The sequence below is a fragment of the Sus scrofa genome, chromosome 3 (genome assembly GCF_054392235.1).
Source record: "Sus scrofa isolate SSC_HxYL_T2T_F1_AM1 chromosome 3, Sscrofa_HxYL_maternal_Yorkshire_Landrace_v2.0, whole genome shotgun sequence".
NCBI lineage: Eukaryota > Metazoa > Chordata > Mammalia > Artiodactyla > Suidae > Sus > Sus scrofa.
This window is the reverse complement of record NC_139385.1, coordinates 105,170,075-105,193,113: the sequence shown is the minus strand read 5'-3', so window position 1 is coordinate 105,193,113 and position 23,039 is coordinate 105,170,075. Positions and strand designations below refer to the sequence as shown.

Below are 23,039 nucleotides of genomic sequence, written 5' to 3'. Positions count from 1 at the left end.
TCATTATGTGACCTCAGCCAAACTATCACTACAAACACTAGCTCGCATTAGAGTGCTTATTAGATGCCATGGCCAGACGAAGCACCTTATATTCATGGGGTCAAATAATTCTCCCATCAACTGTGTGAGATCGGCACTATTGCTCCCATCGTATAGGTGTTAAAACAGAAGCTTTGGAAGTTTGTTCATTTGTTCAACAAACACCAGGTGCTGTGCTAGGTACTGGGAATGTAACTGTGGCTGAGGAGATAAGACCCCTGTTCTCAGGAAGCAGCGAGTGGCTAGAGGTCAGGCAACAAACAAGTAAATACAGGAACTGGATGAATGAGGAAAGTGGTACATCCTCTAATACGATAGTAGCGTGATGGACAGACGGCGACCAGCGAGAAGTGGGGGACATTACTTAGGTGGTTAGAGAAAGCTCCTCAAGGGGTAACATTTTAGTTTTAGACCTTGGGAAGTCAGAGATGCCCAAGATCCAGGGAGCAGGGCTCCGAGAAGCAGGAACAGCAAATACACATGCCCTGAGGTCTAATAAGTCTAGTCTGCCTGTAATAAGTTGAGCAAAGGGGAGAGCAGTACCAGTGAGGCTGAAAGAGGGCAGGGCCAGGTCACACAGGGCCTTGCAGGTCATGGTGAGGAGTCAGATTTCCTGCAACAGCAAGTCATTGGTGGATTTCAAGTAATGGAAAGACTTGACTGATTTATACTTTTAAGGATATCTTTGGAAAAGAGGTTGTCAAGAAGCAGTGAGTAAGCTGGAGGATCAGTTAGAAGATGGGATTTAGTTGCCCCAGCAACATGCAATGGTTGTGATCAGAGTAGACCAGCAGGGGTGGCCATGGTGACAGGGGGATGGAATTGAAATGCATGTTGCAGATTGAGCTGCACAGGATTTGATGATGAATATGGAAGATTAGAAAGAGGAATCAGGACAGCTCCTCAGGACGGTACCCTTTATTGAGATGAGGAAGACTGGAGTAGGGCAGAAATCAAGAGTTCTATCTTGGTCTTTTTAAGTTTCGACACACACTAGACATCCACGTGGCGATGTCAAGCGGGCTGTTGGACCTATGGTCTTGAAGCATAGTGCAGAAGACTGGGGTTATTCACGGGAAGCCATCAGCAGATAAGTGGGGCTTAAAGCCATGGAGTATGAAGGGGATCAGAGAATGTCAGCCCAAAATATGCATCTTTGGCATAAGGATTATTTTGAGCTGGAAGCAATAGAGAAAGAGCAATGCAGAAAGAGCTGTCTAGGAGTTCCCATTGTGGCACAGCTGAAATGAATCTGACTCACATCCGTGAGGATGCGGGTATGATACCTGGCCTCTCTCAGTGGGTTAAGGATCCAGTGTTGCTGTGAGATGTGGTGTAGGTTGCAGATGCAGCTCAGATCTGGTGTTGCTGTGGCTGTGGTGTAGGCCAGCAGCTGTAACTCCGATTTGACCCCTAGCCTGGGAACTTCCATATGCCACGGGTACGGCCCTAAAAAGACAAAAAAAAAAAAGAAAGAAAGAAAGAAAAAGAAAAAGCTGTCTACCCTTCCTATCTGCCCAAATGTAGGGTGTAAATTTTCCTTTGCGAAGTGTCCCCCCTTCCCTTAACTACACCGGGAGGAGAAGAATAACTCTTAATCTCCAGAGACATCTTTTTACCCCAAGATTGCAGGAGATCAAGCCTGCACAACAAAACTTATTAAAACAATCCTTATCTTCCATTAGTGTCCCCCATATTTTAACCTCCCAAGTTACCACCCCTAGAAGCCCAATCCTCTTTGCCTTGTCTTTGTCACTCTGCCAAAATTTATTGCTCTTTGTTAAAATGGTATATTAGCCTCAGGCTCAACTGCTTCTTCAGATCTTCAACTGTTTTCTACAAGGCCTCTTTAGGCATACATAATAAGCCTTTTCTTATGTTAATCTGCCTTTGTCAGTTTAATTTGCAGGACTCCAGAGACAGAACATAAGAGGATAGAGAAAAAAAAACTTTTTTTCTTTTGTACAGGTGAAATGACATTGTTTGGAGAGATGATCCAGGGAGAAAGGTCTGAGGACAGTATGGGGCCTCCAACAAGAGATCACACAGAGGAGGGAATTCAGCAAAGGACCCAGACAGCAGCCAGTGAAGATCAAGGAGAGCGTGATGTCTCAGAAGCCAAGAGAAAAGACAATTTCAGGTAGGAATGGCCGGTGGTGTCAAATGTTGCTGAGATGCAAGCAAGATGAGGACAGGGACGTCATCACTGGATTTGCAGAAAGGAAGCCATGGAGGATCTTGTAAGAGTAGACTCTCTGGAAATGTAGGGTTGGACTCCTGATTGATGTGGATCCAGGGGAAGAAGGGAGATGCTGACTGCTCTTTTGAGAAGTTTTCCTGTAAAGAGGGGCAGAGAAGTGGGAGGTAGTGGGACGGTGATACTGGGGTCAAGGGAGGGGTCTTTCAAGAAGGAAGAAAATACAGCATGTTCGCATAATGATGGAGGACAGACACACAATGCATGGGGTAGGGAATGGCAGATGCAAAATCTTTGAGAAAGTCAGAGGGGGTAGGACCCACTGAAGCAAGCATTTGAAAGTGGACAGTCCATCTGCTGTCATAAAGGAGAGGCAGCTCTGTGATAAATAGATTTGGGGTTGTAAAGATAAGAGAGTCCCTGTCTGATTACTTTTATTTTCTCAAGGACATGTGAGCAGAGAGTGAGGGGTATGGGAGGCTGGAGGTGGGAAGAGGGGGGATCAGTGGTGAACTGATAGATTAGGAAGGTAGTAGGAGGATCTGCCAGCACAGTGTGTTCAGCTGGTCTCCAAGGTCACTGATTTAAAGTTGGATCGGTTAGTATCTTTGTATGGTTTCCTCCAGCCACAGGTAGTAGCTGGGGCACAGGGAAGGAAGAGGTGGAAAGCCGGCATTCTGATGGTTCCAGTGGGGCGCACAGGGCAGGGAAGGGGCAAGGATGTTACGGGTCCTTGCTGAAGGAGTGAGTCCATACTGGATTAGAAAAGAAATGAGGGTTCCAAGAAGATGAAAGCATCAGTGAGACTGCAGGTTTGGGGTCCAAGGAATACTATACTGGGGCAACAGAGGATGAGAGCTGGAAGGATAGAGGTAGTGGTCAGAAGGTGAGAGCTTCAGGGGTAGAACAGAGTACCTGCTCGAGTGGGACAGAGAAAAACATTGCTATAGATGAGACGGCCAAAGAATGTGAGGCTGGTCTGGGATGGGTCTTTTCTGGGGGACTGGAGAGGGGTGGAGAGAAAGGCCGGGAGCTGGACTTTTTCAGGGAATGAGCAGGAGGTGTTTATTGGCAGCCCTGCTGCTGAAGGACAGAGCTGAAATTCTAACCCAGGCCACCGTCCTCAGTCCCTGTCCCTAACCACTCTGTCACACTGCACACTGTCTCTTGGTGGTGCAGATGTCTTCATTCTTAAAACGGAGACAGGTACAGTATCCACCTGCCTGGCTGAACAATGCACACGGAGGAGCTTTATAAGGCCCTTTGCATACACTGGGCATATGCTCCAACAGCTGGTCTGCTCCAGCGGACTTGGACAACTCCAGTCCATACAAGGCACACCACCCATGGCAGCTCGTCATAGACGCTTCCGAACTGCCCACTGGGTCATGTGTATTGCTCACTCATTTGACCAGAACCACTTGACATTAGAGAAGGCGCTGCCTTAGGGATCTGTGTGATGGTGGCAATGGCAGTCAAGGGGACTGAATACACCTGCTGGGTTCCTGACATACTGACTGCAGATCGCATCTCGCTTTAAATGGATGATGGTACCTGGCTGCTTATAGAAGCCCTTCACAAACTGAAGCTTTCTTTTACAAAGCGAATCATTACCTGATATGTACGTGGAGATTTTCATATTTTACTTTTTCTTAGACAGGCACCTAGGTAGAGCTGAAAAATCTCAGAAAGGGCCAGTTATTCACATTTATGTGCATTCCACATGTATTCACGGAGCCCCTCCCGTGTGCCAAGGCCGGTGACAAGCAGAGAACAGAAGAGACAGGCTCCCAAGTACCGGCAGGGTCAGGCCCTGCAGGTGCCCTGGACATGGGCAGAGTTTTGTTCTTCCCTCTCTGGCCTGGGCTGTCCCTGCAGCTTTTCTGGCAGGTCCTGGTGTGAGCAGCTCACCACGAGGCGCTCAGAATTCAGAACACTTGGCAGCAAGGGAATGAGATCGTGGCCATTTGGAAAGGATTAAGGAGAAGTCACGCGGAGTACGATTTGGGGCTTGTGTTTATCTCAACTGTAACTTTCCAGAGAGCTGGGACACCCCATTCCAATGAAAGATTCCCCGAGTATTTTTGGAGGCATCGTGATAGTACTGGGCTGTGTGAGTAGGGCTGGTTTTCCAGATTTGTGGAATTGCATTTAGTCACTGATAAAACTTCTAATTTCTGAACCAATATCTGCTTTCTTTTTTTGCTTACAATGATTTCTATTTTTTCCATTATAGCTGATTTACAGTGTCAATATCTGCTTTCTAAGGGATGTGCTGTGAGCTGGTGATAGAGAAGGGGGAACTATTGGGCTGAGAGGCAGAATTCAGTAGGGCTTCCTTGTGGCTGAGGGCTGCTGCCAAGGCCGGGGCCAGATGGGGCTTCTGAGCTGGTGGGAGAGCTGGGACCAGAACCCTGGCCTCATTGTTCCAAGACTGCACTTTCCCCACCACTGCTGGGGACTGAGGCTCAGAATCATCTAGTTTGGGTTTCACTCTAGTAATTCTGCTGGGCCCCAGGCAGGGCAGGACAAGGACCCAGCTGACTCAGAGAGCCACGGAGACAGCCCTGTCAGCCAGGGGAGCCCCAGCCAGAATGAGCTGTCTGTCTGCTGCACACCTGCCAGCCTCTGAGAGATCGCTAAACCAATGGCCCAGCACAAGGGCCAGTGCACAGCCAGCCCCTCGGGCTCCACAGGGCAGGGAGGGAGCGGGAGGTGCTGGGAGGTTCCTGGAGCCCAGCCTGGGCCCAGCTTTTTCCACTCTCTCTTTATTATTTGCAGCAGTCCAAGGTTTTCAGTTATTCACACTCACTTATTCATTCCATCCATTCAACATATGTTGATTAATTACCTACTCTGTGCCAAGCCCTATGCTCCATGCTTTGCAGAAACTACCTCTTTGCTTTTTAATTATCTCCATCTCCACTCACAGTGCCCACTTCATAGTAGTCATTCAGTGCATGGCTGCTGCCATATGGCTATTACTGTCATTCATCCTAGCTGTGACGGGCACTACTAAGACAGAGCTCCTGGCCTGGAGGAAGGAGAAAGGACACCTACTAAGTGCCAGGTCCCATGCCAGTTTCTGACATCCCTTATGCCACTGACCAGAGGCTGGCCTTATTGCCAGGGAAACGGACCTAGAAAGAGATAACGACCACATGTCTGGGGCAGTAAGAGGAGCTCCAAGAGGGTCTTGCTCTAGTGGCCTCACTTGAGCTGTGCCTTGACGGCTGGATTCCCTTGGTGGAAAGTGCAGAGAGAGGGCAGAGCAGTCCAGGTGGAGAAGACAGCATGAGTAATGGCCAGGAGGCTGAAGATGCCTAGAGTTCAGGGATGGGGCTGTGGGGGAGGCGGGGGAGGCTGGGGAGGAGCGGGGATGGGCCAGAAGTTAGGAGTGGCTAGAGATGGGGCTGCACTTCCAGGTGCTTGGCTTGCAGGTTTCACGCGTTCCCCCAGTGTGTGGGTTTGCCTCCAGGACATGACCTTGGACAGTCCTGAGCTGGCCGTGTCCCCAGACTTCCCTGGCCCGAGTGTGCAAGTGCAGACCTTCTGGTCATTAGCTTTTCTGTTTCCACCTCTGCATGCCCACTGCTGCTATCCCAAGTGCCAGGCTGAGGGCCCTCAGGTTATGAGGCTCCTTTCTCTGGGCAGGGGCTTGGCGCAGTGGGCCCCCAAGGTGCCCATCAATGCAGCTCCCAGGGTTCTAGAGAGCTCTGCATGAAGCACCATGCTCGCCCACCCTCTCCTGCCTGCCCGCAGCCTCGCTCACAAAGGGCACAGCATTGGGATGGATGGTAAAGCAGGCAGCCCTCAGCTCAGCGTAGCCCCTGGGGCAACAGTGAGCACAGCACAGCCAAATTCAAATCCCAAAGCTGTGCTTGGGCCCTTGCTGATGATTCCTCCTGTTCACCTCCTCTGTCCCCTCTGACCCAGCAGACCCCAGACTGGGCTGTGATTCGTGCCCCCTCTGCGGTCATGCAAGGCTCAGGGGTGGCAGGGAGAATGCTATACAGTCAGGAGCCCTGAATCCTCTCTCTTGCAATTGACTCCCTTGCTGTGTGACCCCAGGCAAGTCACTTACCCTCTCTGAACCTGTCTCTTCATCTATGAAGTGGGATAATACCATCCTCTTTGCTGACCTAGGGTTTGGGGGAGGTTCCTGAGTAAACATGGGTAAAACTCAGTAAACAGGCAAGCACAACATGTGTGTGTTTGTGGGCGGGGGGAGTGACAATCAGAGAGGACATCTGTCCCTCTCGCTCCCTAGAACAAAGGCCCTGGCTGCTGACATGGTGGAGGCTAGAGAGGGGAGTGTACTGGGCCTGGCCCTTTGCAGTCCTGCCCTAGGGCTGGGGATGCTTTCTCCACCCACCCGGGAGCTGCAGTAGCCCAGGGTGAAGGGTGTAGGCGAGGTTTGGGTCTGGGAACCTGGAGCAGCACCCAGGCTCCCACCCACAATGGGGCTGTTTGCCTCAGTGCCGCCCTGCAGCCCCTCCACCTGTGGTCCCAGCACTAGATCCACCTCAAAGAAGCGTGACTTCAGCCACACCTGGCCTCTCTGTTGGTCTCAGCTCCACCATCTCCCAAGCTCCCCAGCCCATTAAACCCAGAGGTGGGGGTAGGGGTGTGGCTCCCTGGGGCTCTGCCCTGGGGGTGGGGACCAGAGCTGCACCAGGAGACATGGTCTAAACCACCCCTCAATCACTAAGTTATTCACCAAATATGTCCTTAAAAAAGATGAAAGAGCACACACGTGAGGACCAATTAAGACGTTCTCATTGAGGAGTTCCCATCGTGGCTCAGTGATTAACGAATCTGACTAGGAACCATAAGGTTGTGGGTTCGATCCATAAGGTTGTGGGTTCGATCCCTGGTCTTGCTCAGTGGGTTAAGGATCTGGCGTTGCCGTGAGCTGTGGTGTAGGTTGCAGATGCGTCTCGGATCCCGAGTTGCTGTGGCTGTGGCGTAGGCCGGTGGCTACAGCTCCGATTCGACCCCTAGCCTGGGAACCTCCGTATGCTGCGGGAGTGGCCCTAGAAATGGCAAAAAGACAACAACAACAAAAAAGACATTCTCATTGAGAAACCAAAGAAAATGCATTTTGAAAAGCACCCTACCCCCAGGCCAATTATGTGACAATGAAGGAGAGCACCACGCTCAGAGACAGCGGAAAAGAGGGTGGCAGATGTCACACTGCAGGGGTGGCCGAGACCCAGAAGGTCACACACAGAGTGGTGGTTCGGGGATGAACTGCACCTTGGTGTCCCTCCCCGCAGGCAGGCAGGCAGCGCAGGGCTCGCCAACCAGGCTCACCAGGTCCCAAGGAGCTGATGCTTTCCCAGGGCTTGTCAGGTGCCGCATACACAGAGTAGCTCAGTCACCCACGGGGCAGGAAGCATGGTTTTCCCCCCTTTACAGAGGAGGAGACTGGGGTAAAAAGAGGCATATCCTCTCACCAGAAGCACAAGGCTAGTACGTGGCAGAACTGGGACCAGGACTCAGTCTGTGGACTCGGTGCATGTAGCCTGCGCTAAACTGCGCCAGAGGATGTGAGCGAATACTCTTCCCAGATATGAGAACATCAGAGCTGGAAGGGACCCAATGACCCCGGCACTGCTTTTAGGAATGGAGACACTGAGGCCCCATGTGCTGAGGTGTTCTACCTGCAGCCAGGGAAGGGCAGAGCGGGTCCAGGCTGCCAGTCCCCGACTCGCTGCTGCTTCTCTACACCCTTGCTCCGCCCAGTGCAGTCTGGGAACTGAGAATACGGGCATCCCTGGGAGCTTGTGAGGAATGCAGAGTCTTAGGTCCCACCCAGACCTACTGAACAGAAACCTGCACTTTGCAAAGAGCTTGGTGATTCGCATGCACTTTATCGTTGAAGAAGCACTGCTCTGTTGCTATGCTGCCTTCCTGGTCCATGATATCTGCTACTGCGAGAATAATGACATTGTATCTGGACACTGTAAAACTTAAATTACAAGATTCTGGAAGTGCCAGCCGGGGTCACCTGGGGTTGTCCTCTGGGATCTGGGGGAGGCAGACAGAGCGGGTCCCCTAGAGCCCAATCCTTCATAGGGCCCTGGGACGCCCTTCCCCACTGACCTGCGAGTGAGCTGGGGTTGCCCAAGCCCAGGGAGGAGGGCGACACTCACAGATGGGGTCCAGAGCAACCACCACCAGAGACGCTGGCTGCTGGAAGAGGAGGCCTACCTTCCCCTAAGAAAAGTTAGACCTGACATTTGGCTAGGGAGGACCTGGTTTAGGACAGAAATTCCTGGGCTAGAGCCTGACAGCCGTGGTGGCAGCCAAGAGCCGGCTGAGGGTGGGGACCAAGGGGCTTCAGTTCTCACTCTCTCTCTACCAGCACGTCCCCTGTACTTTCTCAATCCCGTGGAAAGTCCTCTGCCCCCGCACCCTTTCCTTCGTAGAAACCCTGCCATGGACCCCAGGTGCGATCAGAGGCTGAGACTGCCCAGCGCCCCCACCTCAGCCAGCCCCACACATGTTCTGGTTTGCTGGCGGACAGCCCCTGGCGGAGCACTGGATCCTGGGAAGCTGGACAAGGGGAGGGCTTGGGAGACTGGGAAAGACCCAGGGCTGGGGTTGAACCTAGGAACACAGTGGCTTTTCACTCTGTCTCAGCTCCTCTGAATCTGAGGTTGCCTTACAAGGGCATGGAGAGTCCCGCTGTAGTGGGGTGGGGATGCTGAGCTCCACCTTCAAACACAGACCTAAGGTTCCACCACCACCTTCAGATGGAGCAGGAGCTTCTCCCTGGGGGACCTCTCCAAGGCACTTGGCTGCTCCTCAGATGCCCTCCCCTCCTCCCTCCAAGCTCCTCCCCCTTTGTCCTTGATTTATGACTTGACTTTCACCCTGTCTGGGAAGTCTGCTATCTGCTCAGAAGAGCCATGTCTGGATCTTGTCCTTGTCCCATCATTTGGGCAGTGTGAGTGTGTATGAAAGAGGGGTGGGCGGAGGTACTGAGATTGTATTCAGGAAACTCTTCCAAGGCAGCCTGAGAGCTCAAGGACCTCAGAATCCACACAGGCAGGCCCTGGGTCAGCTCCAGCTCTCAGCAAATGCCGTTCTGACTTGCTGTGCAACCTTGGACAACCTCTCTCCTTCTCGGAACCTATGTAAAATGAGGAACAAGGCTAAGTTAGCCTTCTTCAGGTTGGTCTTGGAGGAGCTCTAGGGCTCCTCTGAGAAGCCTTGGAGGGTGCATGGCATCCAGGGGGAGGCCTGATGGGTGGGGCTCCAGCTCCTTCCCCCCAGTCAGAGCAGCTCAACTACCCTCTGGGTTCTGTGCTGGGCTGCTTGTTGGCTTTTGTCGACAAAATGATCTAAATGCTTGGGGAAAGTTCTGGAGGACTTTATGGCACTATCCAGCTAGAGTACTCTGGAGGTAGGTCTTTGCTCCAGGTGGCACAATTCTGGGCCAGTTCAGGCTGGGGTCCTTGGGCAGAGTCAGGACTAAAGGAAGAAGGCTGTCTTGGCCCAGGAGTGACATCCCTGGGAATGTGGGAGACAGGAGGAGGAGGGTCCAGGTACCCTTCCTCTGTCTTTGATGACCAGGGATCTGCTCCTGTTTTCCTTCCTGACCTTCTCCATTCATCCAAGATTTCCCAGAGGATGAGGCTCTCTCCAAAGAAAGGGAGACTAAAGATGCTTGAAGCCACAGCCTTGTTGAGGGGTCAGTTCAGCCCCGGGACTGAGTGCGATCCTGGCGAAAACCAAGTGGATCTGTGGCCTGTTTCCATGGACCAGTTAGCTAGGTCACAGTCCAGTCTCTTCTAGGCTTTGTGGAGGTTGTAGGCTCAGCTGAGGAGAGATCAGACAGTCCTTCGCTCCAAAGGGACTGGCCCCCCAAGCCATGAAGTTTCAGTGTCCCCTGACTGTCAGTTTCACTGCTGGGAATTTAACCCAAGGAAATATTGTATAAAGAAAGGGCCAGCTGCATAAAGATGATCCCTCTGGCCTTACTCGAAATAGTCCCCCAAACCTGGGAACCATGCCTAGGTACCCAGCAATAGGGGCAGTCCGTTACAGACATCAATTTATCAATTAGATAAAATATTACGCACCCACTAAAATTAGTACGGGAAGGGCATGTGGAGACATGGAAACAACGCGGATGATAAAATGTTACCAAAAGCAGCTCAGCACTTCATCAATTCGTTCCCTTTCTTTTGCCTACAAACAGTGTGACAAAGAACTACAGGGGAAAAGAAAACAGTTGTGTTAGGGCAGAGTATTCTGAGTTATTATAATTATTGAGCATTTACAATGTGCTGAGCCTGGTGCTGGGTGCTGAGGACAGAGCCATGAACAGAATGCATTTCTTTGCTCTCCATCTAGAGCTTCAAATCTAATGCTGGATGTTTTTCCCTCCCTAAATGTCCTTCAAAGTTACCACAGCATCATCTTCCCATACATATATAAAAAAATAGCTGATGAGAGAATAAGCGAGCAAAGATGCTCCTCTCCTTCTGGGTGATGTATTTCACTCCCGGCATCAGAGCCACCTCCAGCTGGACTACATACATGTCCGAAGAAAACCAAATGTAAATGTGGTAATGACATTTCGGTCCTATAATGTCTTAGGTTCCTTTGAAGCAAAAACGTTTCTAAAACTCCATGTTAAAGAAGAAAAAAGTTAGGACTCGTTACTAATCTCGCAGCTGAATAATTAAGTATGCCTAATTCTGAAAGTAGCAAGCTAAATTATGCAGTGCCAAAAGTGACATCTCTCATACCTACACCATCCCGTCTATAGCGGCATGGTTTCAGCTTTATAGCTAAAATACGCTGCCAGAAAACCTAATAAAAGGAAGTAAAAATATTTCTGTTTATATCAGGCTGCCATTTGAGAGAGACTTTTAAATATATTCTCCCCTATGTGTAAATCTGACAGCCGTTGCATAATTAAAACCCCACTGGAGAAGTTTCCTTTTAATCTTTTCAAAGCAAACCAATAAAACCATCCTTTAGGAGGTGAAATCATGGATTAATATTCTTTGGATTGTTTGAGTATCGCTGAGCTAGAGACTGCCTGCAAGAACACTGTTTAGTCCTAAACGAACATAAGCCACTGTCTTTATCTTTAGGGGTTCATGTAATCACAGGAGATGCAGATAACAACATGCCGAAGGCCACACATGCATGGTTATGAGTGATGCTTGCCTTGGATATTGTGAAACGGAGGAACGAATAAACGGATGCATTTACATCCAAACAAACTTGATTTCAACCCCTTAGGAATATGTCACATAGCATAAACGGGAGAAATAATCATTGCCCAGGATTTCGGTTTAGTGTAAGCAATCAATATGAATAATTTAGACCACAGAGTGGATTTTCACTTAGCTTGAGCTATTCAGATTGACTTTCAATTCAGCCTTGACTACCACCGAACAATCAACAGCAAATCTTCTCACTGGGTTTGTGTCCTATGGACACACATGTGTGTCTACACAGCTGCGAATTACCTCACTCTGGACATGGGGCCCTGTTCAAGCCAAATGTCAGGAGAAATATTCCATCTTGTCATGACATTTCATATAACATTGAGTGCACATGGCCACGAGTGAACTTTTCTTCTGTCTCCCTCTGGCTGAAGGCCCATTTCTGCCCTTTCCTCTCCTCCACGTACACACACGCATGCACGCATGCTCACACACACACACACACACACACACACACAAAGGCAGAGAGTTCTTGGACCAAAGTTTACCCAAATGTCTCCTACTTGCTGGGCCCTCCTGTCTCTGACGTTTTGGTACTGGCTCTTGCCTTCTCAGCTGTCTACGACTTACCAGATGCTTCTAGTCTGTCTGACCTCTGAGATGTGTCTGATCCTTCAAGTTTTCTCTGGACTTAATCAACTGTTGGCTCAACCAACAGACCAATCCTCCTGCTCAGCCCTGTGTGCGGTGTCAGATACACAGACACACACACCCACTATAAATACTTCAGCTTCAAACAAGAATGTGCTTACCAGTTAGACGAATGAAACTGGTAGAACAAACACTACATAACTTGGATTCTGGATGCAGCCGAACACATAATTAACTGTGACCTGAGACAGGTCTCTTAACACTCTGAGCCACATGGGACTGGATCAAAGGACCCCTCCTGGTTCCAATCATCGTTAGTGAGGCTAGCCAAGATGTGATGCCCAAGAACACTGCAATCCAACTGCTCTTGTTAGAATATGCTTGAACCTTTGCCTTACAGAATAAGTTCTAACCTTTCAGCATACAGTACTGGAGCCTGATATATACACTGTATCATATTTATGGGAAGAAAGAAGGAAGAGTTTTCTTTCATTCTTTTTTTTTCTTTTTTTTCTTTTTAGGGCCACATCGTGGCATATGGCAGATCCCAGGCTAGGGGTCGAATCTGAGCTGCAGCTGCTGGCCTATATCACAGCCACAGCAACGCCAGATCTGAGCTCTCTCTGAGACCTACACTGCAGCTCACGGCAACGCTGGATCTTTAACCCACTAAGTAAGGCCAGGGATTAAACTGGCGTCCTCATGGATGCTAGTCGGGTTCATTACTGCTGAGCCACAATGGGAACTCTGGAAGGAAGCGTTTTCTACACTAACGTCTAGATGAATCATTTAGCTGGGTCTACACAACACAAAAAGAAACGTCCACACTGCTGCACAGACTGAACACACTGTGGTATTCACTGATCAAATAAAACTGAAGGCATGCTAATTTTTCTCATCGCTGGGATGAGGTAGCAGATAGAGAACCCTGAATGCCCATTTTGGACTCAGCTTTGGCTCCCTGAGCCACTATATATCCATAAACGCACCAGTAATAATAATAATTGTCTCTGAAGACTCAGGGCATTCAAGGCAAAGAAACTATATAAGCAGAAGAGAAACTGACATATGTAGGTCTTTCCTTAAATCTCATCCAAGTACATTTTGCAAGAGAAGGCTGAAAACAATCATGCTACTTCGGGATTCAGCAAAACCTGTCTGACTGACAGAAGTGACCGATTTGGAGCACTGCCCCAGACCACGATAGCAGTGGATAACTGAACAGAGACCCTGCTCCTTGTGTGGCTCTCCTGGCATGCCTGCAAAAGGCTAGTTCAATGCTGAGCTGTCCACAGGCTGATTCTGGTCCCTGAGTGCAGCACCTTTCAGAGATAAATGTTTCCCTGCAGCAGATTTTGGAAACAATGTGCTGGGTCATTTGTAAAACAGCCAAAAGCTTCAGCGTAGCCCTCCTACACTTGCCTACATCCCAAAACACAAATCATGAAAGTCTGCTTGACTGAGGAACGGCCAATTCTGCCAGTAGATTAAAGGCTCAGGCTTGGAACAATTTGCCAACATGCAGACTTGATTTTGTGCAAAGAGCTGAGAGAAGCTTTAGAAGTCATGGCTGGGCAGTGAATGAAACACTGATGGGAACTCATCAGAGAGGAACAGAGACCACAGGTCAGTGGAATGAGGCCCCATTTGGATGGACTCATGACCACAGGGGAAGGGGACACTTGCTATTGCCTTTCCCTTTAGCTGGAGGATTCCATTAGGAAGCCAAAGTCAGAGCCCATCAATGGGAAAGAAATGTTGTGGCTGCCCAGTTTGCACACAGGTGAGCCTCTAGGTAAAAGCAAAGGGTGTGTTTACAAGAGGAAGAGCACTAATCAATAATGAGCTATGAACACATGATGTCATCTTCCCGGACTAGGCGTCTTTAGCACTTTTAAAGCACTTAAAAAAAAAAAACTCTAGTTGCTATAGCAACTTGATGCAGCTCTTAAAAGGGGATTTTTTAAAAAGGGGGTCATTTTATATCTTCAATCACCATAACAACATGATATAGCTTTTAAAGGATATTTTTATCCAATTTGTGTGTGCTTTGGACTTGGGCCATATTTGCCTTTTCTATTTAAAGTCATCAGATCAAACATGACACATGAAAATTCATTGAAAGGAAGCTCTTTCATAGACTATACATATACGTGCAGAGAGCTGCTCATCTTCTGCACATGGATGCGGTCTTTCTGCTTCCCAGCAGCCATCTGCAACAGCTTACACTGGTCACTTAGTCCATGCCCCCTCTCTAAGCTGGCATACCAAACCAGCCCCAAACCCACCCACAGCAGCTGTGCCAATGAAATCCCTCACCTCTCAGCCTAGTGAACCCAGCTGCCGCCTCCTCCAAAACTACCACCAGGAAACAGTGCCTTGGGGTGACTAGTTCATGACCAACCAATTGCCTTCTTCCATTCTGGGACTCCAGAATGTAAATGGATGGGGCACACACAAAGTCTCGCCAAAGTGAAAATCTTGTATTCATTCTGCACTCTAGGCAGTCAGGGGAGGAGGGCTGTTTCACATGACACCCAGGTCCCAAGGAAAGGGGGATGGGGAAAGTGGGTGAGAAGAAGAAAGAGTGAAACTGGGTAGAGTGGGGAGCAGTTGTTCCAGAATCTCTACAGAAGACGCTCAGAGGAGGGGTGAAAGGAGGTGGGGGCTTCAAGGAATATTCCCACAGCATTGTTTGTACAGTGTCCAAATCATGAATTGTTTCACCAAAAATAAAAGGAAGGGATGATGGAAAGTATAGAGGAACTACCCCCTGCACCAAGCTACCCCTTGGTGCCACTACTGGTTGGCAAAGACGGCAAGGTAACAAAGAAGAGAGGTCAAGAAATTGGAGGGGAAGTTGGAGTGGGGTAGAGGGAGTAAGGGGAAAAAACCGAGAGGGGCCCAGAGCAAGAGCGGCGAAAGTCCCCTCTCCAAGTCTAATGGGCCTTTCTTTTGGGAGAGGGTAGTGGATCATGTAGAAAAAACGTGGGAAGGAGTTTAGGGCTGAGTCTGGAGAAAGCGGTCGCCTTCCCCAGGGTAAAAGAGCTAAAGGGCTCAGAGAAAATGCGTGCTAAAAGAAGGATGAAGAAGGGAAAGGAGATTAAAAACGCCGTGAGTGGAGCAAGAAGGAGCTTTCCAAATCACCTGGATAAGAAAACGCAGGACCAGGGGGCGTGAAAAATAAGAAAGCAGCAGGCCCTTGATACATGTTTTCCCAAGTCATTTTTTTAGAGGCGAAAACTGAGGCACAAGCGGTTAGGCCACGCAGTTGGCAAGTGCTGGAGCGGGGGCGGCCCCGGGTCTGCCCAGCGCCGGGGTGAGGGTTCTCCCCGTTCGACCTCTCCGCCAGGCAGTCACTGCAAGGTGAGCGCCAAAGATGGGCCTTTCAGGCCACCGCCCCCGCCGAAAGCCAGTAAAGAGAGACAGGGGCAGGAGGACGGGACGGGAGCGGAGGAGAGGGCGAGATGAAAGTAGGCAACCGGGCATCAGAAGGAGGGACACGGTTGAACCCGGGGCAATGGAACAGGCGGCAGGTGAAACGCGCGGAGAGGAAAGTCGCGCGCAAGGCGCGCCGCTCACCTATGGTCGATACCACGGTGCCCACGAAGTAGAAGGCGCCGGGAAAGTCCCAACGCGGGCGCAGCGCGTCGGCCCGGACGCCGGCGGCCAGCGCGGCCTCGTAGTGCCGGAGGAAGGCGCGCAGCTCCGGCTCCGCCACGCCGTGCGCCGCGCTGAAGTTGCGCAGCGTGGCGCCCCAGCGCGCCCTCGCCTCCGCCTCGCCCGGGCTCTCGAGCGCCGAGAAGACCGTGGCGCCCGCCACCAGGTAGAGGCCGATGAGCGCCGCCAGCAGCACGAAGCGGCCCGTGTCCTCGTTGAGGTGCGAGCGGCGGCAGCAGCAGCAGCAGCAGGAGGGGCGCGGCAGGCGGCGGCGGCAGCGGCGGGGCGGGGGCCGGGGGCTGCGGGAGGACATGGTCCGGAGCTCAGCCCCGGGGCCGGGGCGGCGCTCGGGGCCCGGGCCGCGACATCCCCCCGGCGGGAGCAGAAGCGTGAGGATGGTGGCCAGGAGTCGGGGGCTGCCGCGGAGCCCCTCGCCGCCTCCTCCAGAGCCCGGACGGCGGGGCGCCTCCGCCTCCTCCTCGGCGCTCAGGCCGCACACGGGTCCCGCGGCCCTTCGGGCGCCCGAGTTGGGGCTCTCCTCTCCGCGCCCCGACGCCTGGAGGGCTCCCGAGGTTCCTCACCCACAGCCCTCGGGCGCGGGGGTCTGAAGCTAGGCCCCTGCCGCCTTGTGGCCGGCGTCCGCGGGGCCCCCGGCCTCATACTCCTCTGCAGACAGGCCGCGGGCTGCGGGCGGGGCGGGCTGTAGAGCCCGGGCGCCTAGAACTGGGACGTGGCAACAGGGCACGAAGAGAGACCCCCGGGGCGTCCCATGAGGCTTTCCAGGTTCAGCTGCTCGCTGGCACAGGCTTCGCGGGCAGTCCAGCTCCCGCCCCCGGGCTTGAGCTGGCGGCGTCGGCTTCCGAGCCTCGGAACCGAGCGGAGTCCGGGGAAGCGCTCCGTTTCCAGCTCCAGCCAGAGAGCCGCCCGGCACGGAGAGGCGGAGTCACTGGAGCCCGGGGCGGGGTGTTGGAGGGGTGGGGAGTCAGGAAGGGAGGGAAGGGGTGGGGAGTTGGGCTGCTGCGACGCCTCCCGGTAGTGCTGGAGGCACTAATGCGGGGCATGGAAGCAGGTGTCCGGACTGCGGTGCTGGCTACCACCCCGCCAGGGAACCCCGTCCGGTCCCTCCCTGCGCTTCGGCTCCTGCATCCATCCCTATGTCCAAGCTAACATCAAACTTTGCTCAACTTGATGGTGCCCTGAGGTCTCAGGTGCTGGAGGCCGAACCACACTAATCCCCCGACACCGGGTTCTCCAGCTCCACTCTGAAGTTTAAGTTCCCATTCGCTCGCTTCTTCTCCCTGATCCATACACGGCGCCAGGTCTCGGAGGGTTCCTTTGGGGGAAACGATCCCGCTTCGGAGTGGGGGTGGGGGTCACCCGGATCCGGGCTGCCAGGGAATGAGGGAGTCTCCTCCCCCTCCCGACTGAACGGGCGGCCGGCGTCAGCACCGCGGACAGCGCATCGGTGCCGCAGCCGTGGGGCGGGCGGCGCTGGGGCTGCGGGGACCCGCGGCGGACACGAGCGGGTCACCCTGATGCGCTGTGCCCCCCAAAGCCTCTGTGTCCCTTTCTACCTCTCATGTGTTCCCCTTAACCCCTCAGGCAGGTGCGGTCGCAGAAGCAGAGTGCTGACAGGGCGGGGACGCTGCGGAATAGAGGCGGGGGAGGAGTCAAGCGCGAGTGGGGTACCAAGGTGCGGCAGGGAGGAGGCCACCCAGATGCTGGATCCCCTCTCGCCACCCCAGGTCCCTAGCCCTCGGGCCCAGGGTGGGGACCCTGAATAAGAACCTGGCTGCAGCCGCGTGGGTAGAGGAGGTGTAGGGGGAGCTCACTAGCCGGCTTCCAAGGCCGGCGGCGGGAAAGCTCTGTTCTTGAGCGCTGGGGTGTGCGGGGAGGAAACCGTCGCCCCCTCTGCCTCGCGGCAACAGGGAAACACCGCGGGGGGGAGGGTCGGCCTTACAAAGGGAGCTCTCTGCCGGATTCAGTCCAGCTTTACCTGGATCTCTAAGTTCTGGATCGAGGAACACCCTTCATACAGACAGAAAACCATCCTCTTCTGGCAGCTAGCCCCTTCTCTGTCCACCCCCCTTCCAGAGAGGGGGACCCTGATGATGATTATGAGACGATACAGATAGCAGAAAGTGAAGATAATGATAGAGACTGTCTTATATACCCTAGGTGGGTGAACTGTGACAAAATCCAGCGCTGGCCCCTCACCCCAAATCTCGGACTGTTTGGCCTCCACCGTAGAAAACACTCAAGCTAAGGTCAACCCAAAATAGTAGCATCATCAGTCCCCTAGGCATCAGGGGACCCAGTGTGGCTCCTAACCAAGCCTCCGCTATTCATGGAGCATTTCAAGGGCTGAAAACCCAGTCTTTCTGACCCAGTGCCTGGATGTGGAGACTAGAGGCTGGGGGATGGGGGTGCAGGGCAAGAGAGCTGTCCAGAAGCTAAAAGGCATCTAACTTGGGATGTTGATTTTCCCAAACCAGGGCACAGTTGGATCTTCCAAGAAATTCTACTTCCGTTTATAGATGGAGCCAATTGTACTCCCCTTTGTGTTAGGGAAGGGATAAATGGAAGAGGCTTCACCCCCACCACAGTCAAAACCAGCCTTACTGGTACTGGGTGTCATGTGGTTAGTTTTGCAGTGATCTGCTCAGAAATGGACGGGGGAGTCTGTGTGAGGGGCAGAAAGTCTCAATCACTGAGAACATAGAGCCCCCTCCTCCTCTTTCTGGAGCACAGCTGGAGCCTTATGTAAACACAAATTATTGCCATTGCAGACTATTATTATTGGCAAAATGCACTTGAAGTATCCTCTCCAAGCCTATGCCTCCCCTGGGCTCACCGCTGGTGTCACCTCTGCCTGTTCTCCCATCCCTACCATACCCCCATTTCTACAAGCTCCTACAGGCAGGGAGGACAGCCCAGCCATGGACCTCCAGGGCCATATTCCACTTGACTCAGCTCTGACAGAAGTCCTAGAAGTGTTGTTCCAGGAGTTGGCCCTGGAGTCTCCAGATGCAGCTGAAGGGCATTGCCAGATCTCTCAGTGGTTTTCTTTGCCCAGATTCCCAGGGCAGGGACAGGGTGCATTGCTGCAGTGTTCTGTGCCTCTGGACCTACTCCTTGCCCAGTTGGCAGATGGCCTGCCTTGTCCTCCAGCTTGTTATTCTAGCTTGATTAGTAGCAAACCCCTGGCATCAATCTCGGCTCCGAATGACCTAATCAGTTTATATAATAGGGAAATGATGAGTTCCCTGAACATAGGCACAGGTCCTTTGGGGAAGCAGCGCCATGATGAATGCTGCTTTTGCCCACTAAATCAGTATAAGTCACTGGCTTCCAGCTGGCTATCTTCAAAGCCTTTACTTCAGTGCTGAATTGCTGCAATAACCTCCAAAGAATGGGGCCTTGCCATCACATATGTGTCCCTGCTTCAGTCTGCCCTGCCCGCCCCTCCCCATCATTGCCCTGGTCATGCCCATTTGATCTGATCATGTGACTGATGACCCTAGACCACAGTCTCCAATGGTTCCTTCAAAGCTATAAAACTTAGTCTTTAAACCTTTGCAACTGCCCTTCAAAGCCCTTGATGATGTGATTCTCGCAAATCATTCCAACTTCGTCTGCCACTACTTGCTGCTTATTTCTCAAGTACTCCATACTCAGCCCAATCACCAGCACTTTGCTTTTGCTATGGCCCCTGCTGGAAAGTCTTCTTCTTTCTCTTCTTCTCCAACTCTTCATAAGTGCAGTTCAACTCAGGTTAGACCTTTTTTCCTTCCAGAGAACGTTTCCTTTGTAGGATATTTTGATCCAACCACTTTGATTGCCATCATTTCAACTGTGTATCATTTGATTCTGCCATGCCCTTAAGAACTTCAGACCAGACACACGAACAGGTATAGCCCTTCTCTCTCTCTCTTACTGTCTTTATTTTGTAAAAGGAAACACAATGGCAGGAGTGCTAACCAGGAAAATTAGGTAAGGTCAGATGCAATCATTTGATGATTCCACTTCTAGGTATTTATACCCAAGATAAATTAAAACATAACATTCATGCAAAAACTTGTATGTGGGTGTTCATAGCAGCATTATTCTTAAGAGCCAAAAAGTGGAAACAACCCATATGTCCATCAACTTATCAATAGATCAGTCTAATGGGATATATCCATACAATGAAATATTCAGCAATAAAAAGGACTGAACTACTGCTTCATGCTACAACATGAATGAATCTTGAAAGTGTTATCCTAAGTGAAAGAAGCCAGTCACAAAAGATGACGTAATGTATGATTTCATTTGTATCAAATGTCCAGAATAGGAAACTCCATAAAGACCTAGTAATTTAGTGGTTGGTTAGGGCTGGGGGATTGAGGAGGAATGGGAGTGACTGCTAATGAGTATGAGATTTCTTTTGAGGGTGATAAAAATATTCTGAAATTGATTGTGGCGATGATTGCACAGCTCTGTGAATATACTAAAAAGCATCAAAGTGTACATTTTAAATGTGTGAATTGTATGGTATGGGAATTATGTCTCAATAAAGCTGTTAACAAAAAAATACAAATGCAACTAATCAAGCCAATCTTTATTGAAAAAAAAAATGGAAATAGAAAAGAACTTATCCCAAGAAATACATTTCTCTAAAATAAAAAAACAAGAAAAAATAGGAAGAGTTGAGCTGTGCTAAAGAGAAAATTAATTATGAAATTAAACTTGAATTAAGGAGTTTGCACCACAAAGTACTTTCTCATAAAAATTAATCTGTGTTGGTAACATTTTGATGAAAAATTCTACATTCCAAGTAGCAAATTCAAAATGTCCCAGGGGAGTTCGGGTGGTGGCGCAGTGGTTAACGAATCCGACTAGGAACCGTGAGGTTGCGGGTTTGATCCCTGACCTTGCTTGGTGGGTTGAGGATCTGGCGTTGCTGTGAGCTGTGGTGTGGGGGTTGCAGACGTGGCTCAGATCCCGAGTTGTTGTGGCTCTGGCGTAGGCCGGTGGCTATAGCTCCAATTGGACCCCTAGCCTGGGAACCTCCATATGCCATAGGAGTGGCCCTAGAAAAGGCAGAAAGAGAAAAATAAAACAAAACAGAAGTCCCAGGTACCTCCAAACCTCTTTGATCTTCAGGATCTCAGAACTCCTCTAATACTTACTGTTTGCATTACTCATTGGTAATTAGTTGTGTAACAGGATGCTAAATATATGTTTGTATATATATATATATAAATAATGAAAATATAACTTAAAACCTGGAGTAGCTGATCTTCTCTATCCTGTGAAAGATCTCTTGAGTAGCCTTAGTTATTTAAGTGCAGAAATCCTCCTCCCTTCATTCTTCTGGAATGAGATTTCATAAGACCTTTTTATGTTTTATGTGATTTGTGACTTTCTCACACCATGTTCTACAGAGCTGGTGGCCAAGGAGGAGTGAGCCCAGTTTCACCCAAGGCCTTCTGTATGGAAAGGAAAAATGTCTGATCTGTCTTTCCTGAATTTGAGGTCAGAGAGCCTGTTGAGGATAAGTAGGGGGCAGTGTCTAACTACAGCCCAGGAGCTGGGAGAAAGGCCTCTTGAAATTGTTCTGAGGAAGAGGAATCTGAGTAGAGGCTAGGTTCAGACAAGTGTCTGCATGTTTTGGTGGGACAGGATATAACTGATACTGGATGCCCCATAGGTCCATCTCCCTGGCACTGCTGCTATGTGAGGTTTGAAGAGATATGAGCCTGGACTTGTGACCTGAGAGGAGGGCAACCCTGGTGCCCCAGGTGGCAACTTAGATGGTAAAGTGCATCTGAACAGGGATAGAAAAGCAACACCGCAAAGGGTCCAGAGGCACTTATAATAACAGGGGTGACGTCGCTCCTTTTCTTTCCTACTGGTATTTGGAGGAGGGAGTTACTTTTGGACTGAATAAGCCTGCATTTCCTCACTGATCTATTACCTAGATGTTCTCACCATTGTTAAGTGGGCATTGAAATCTCCAACTATTACTGTAGAATTATCCATTTCTCCTTTCAGATGTATCAGCATTTGTTTCACATACTTTGCAGCTTTGATGCCTGGTGTACATATGTTTACAATTTTTATAACTTCTTGACAGATTTACCCTCTATCAATATGTAATGTTGATAAAACTTTTTTTTGTCTTTTGTACCAATTTTTTAATTTAAAGTCTATTTCACCTGATACTGCTATAGTTACTTCATCTCTCTTACAGTTACTACTTGCACAGAATATCTTTTTTTTTTTTTTTGTCTTTTTCTCTTTTTTTTTGTTGTTGTTGTTGTTATTGTTGTTGCTATTTCTTGGGCCACTCCCGCGGCATATGGAGGTTCCCAGGCTAGGGGTCTAATCGGAGCTGTAGCCACTGGCCTACGCCAGAGCCACAGCAACGCGGGATCCGAGCCGCATCTGCAACCTACACCACAGCTCACGGCAACGCCGGATCATTAACCCACTGAGCAAGGGCAGGGACCGAACCCGCAACTTCATGGTTCCTAGTCGGATTCGTTAACCACTGCGCCACGACGGGAACTCCCAGAATATCTTTTTCTATCCTTTAACTCTCAATGTGTTTGTGTCTTTGGGTGTTGAATCTCTTGTAGACAACATATGGTTGGGTCATGAGACTCTCTGTCTTGCAACCGAACTTGATAAGAATGCCTATGATTGTGCAGCTGCCTCCTAATATATATTCCCAAATAATCAATGCATATATACTTACTGAGAATGTGTCGGGTACCAAACAGTGTGCTATGAACTCTGTATTTGTGTTTGTGTATGTGTGTGATGAGCTCTGCTCTCCCTGAAAAGGGCTTAAAGCCTGGCTGGGGAGACAAGATATACACCTGGAAGTGGTAAGGTCTGTAAGGACCATGTTACAGCAGATACAGTTAGGAGCTGACCGTGCAGTACTGGTCACGGGAGGTCAGAGTGAGGGGTCTGTGTTGATGGCTGCACGAGCTAGAAGTTTTGGGTAGCAGGCAGTATGTGGCATGGTCCTGAAGGATGGGTAGGGTTCAGCTGCGCTGGAGCAAAGGGAACATTCCAGCCAGGAGAACTGAGCTGGGTGCAAGTGTGGAAGTAGGAAAGAGTATATTGTGTTCAAAAACCCATGGCAAATAGAGTGTAGATGTGAGTGAAAAGAGAGGGAAGGTTCTCTGTCTTTTATATTCCATGACTTCATTTGCTGGCCCCTCAGCCTCTCAATATGACTTTAGTGCATGCAGTAACTGACCCTGTGAAACTCAAAGATGAATGCTTTCCTTCCAGTGTGAGAA

At 50.5% G+C, this 23,039-nt stretch overlaps 1 protein-coding gene and 1 long non-coding RNA gene across 3 annotated transcripts in view; one reads left to right on the top strand and one right to left on the bottom strand.

The window, feature by feature from the left end:
• KCNK12 (potassium two pore domain channel subfamily K member 12) overlaps nucleotides 1-16,678 on the bottom strand; it is a 51,112-nt gene extending 34,434 nt beyond the window's left edge. Inside the window, exon 1 of the mRNA XM_005674606.4 lies at nucleotides 15,664-16,678. Coding sequence (XP_005674663.2) covers nucleotides 15,664-16,054 — 391 coding nt within the window. The 5' untranslated portion in view covers nucleotides 16,055-16,678. The remainder of the gene's footprint in view (nucleotides 1-15,663) is intronic.
• LOC110260017 (uncharacterized) overlaps nucleotides 1-20,314 on the top strand; it is a 45,667-nt gene extending 25,353 nt beyond the window's left edge. The window contains exons 2-3 of one of the 2 annotated variants that reach the window (XR_014841995.1): nucleotides 2,008-2,466; nucleotides 18,913-20,314. This is a non-coding gene — a long non-coding RNA (uncharacterized LOC110260017). Of the gene's footprint in view, nucleotides 1-2,007; nucleotides 4,423-18,912 lie in introns of those variants that run through there. The other variant, XR_014841994.1, reaches the window with a different exon arrangement.
• The last annotated feature ends 2,725 nt before the right edge of the window (nucleotides 20,315-23,039 follow it).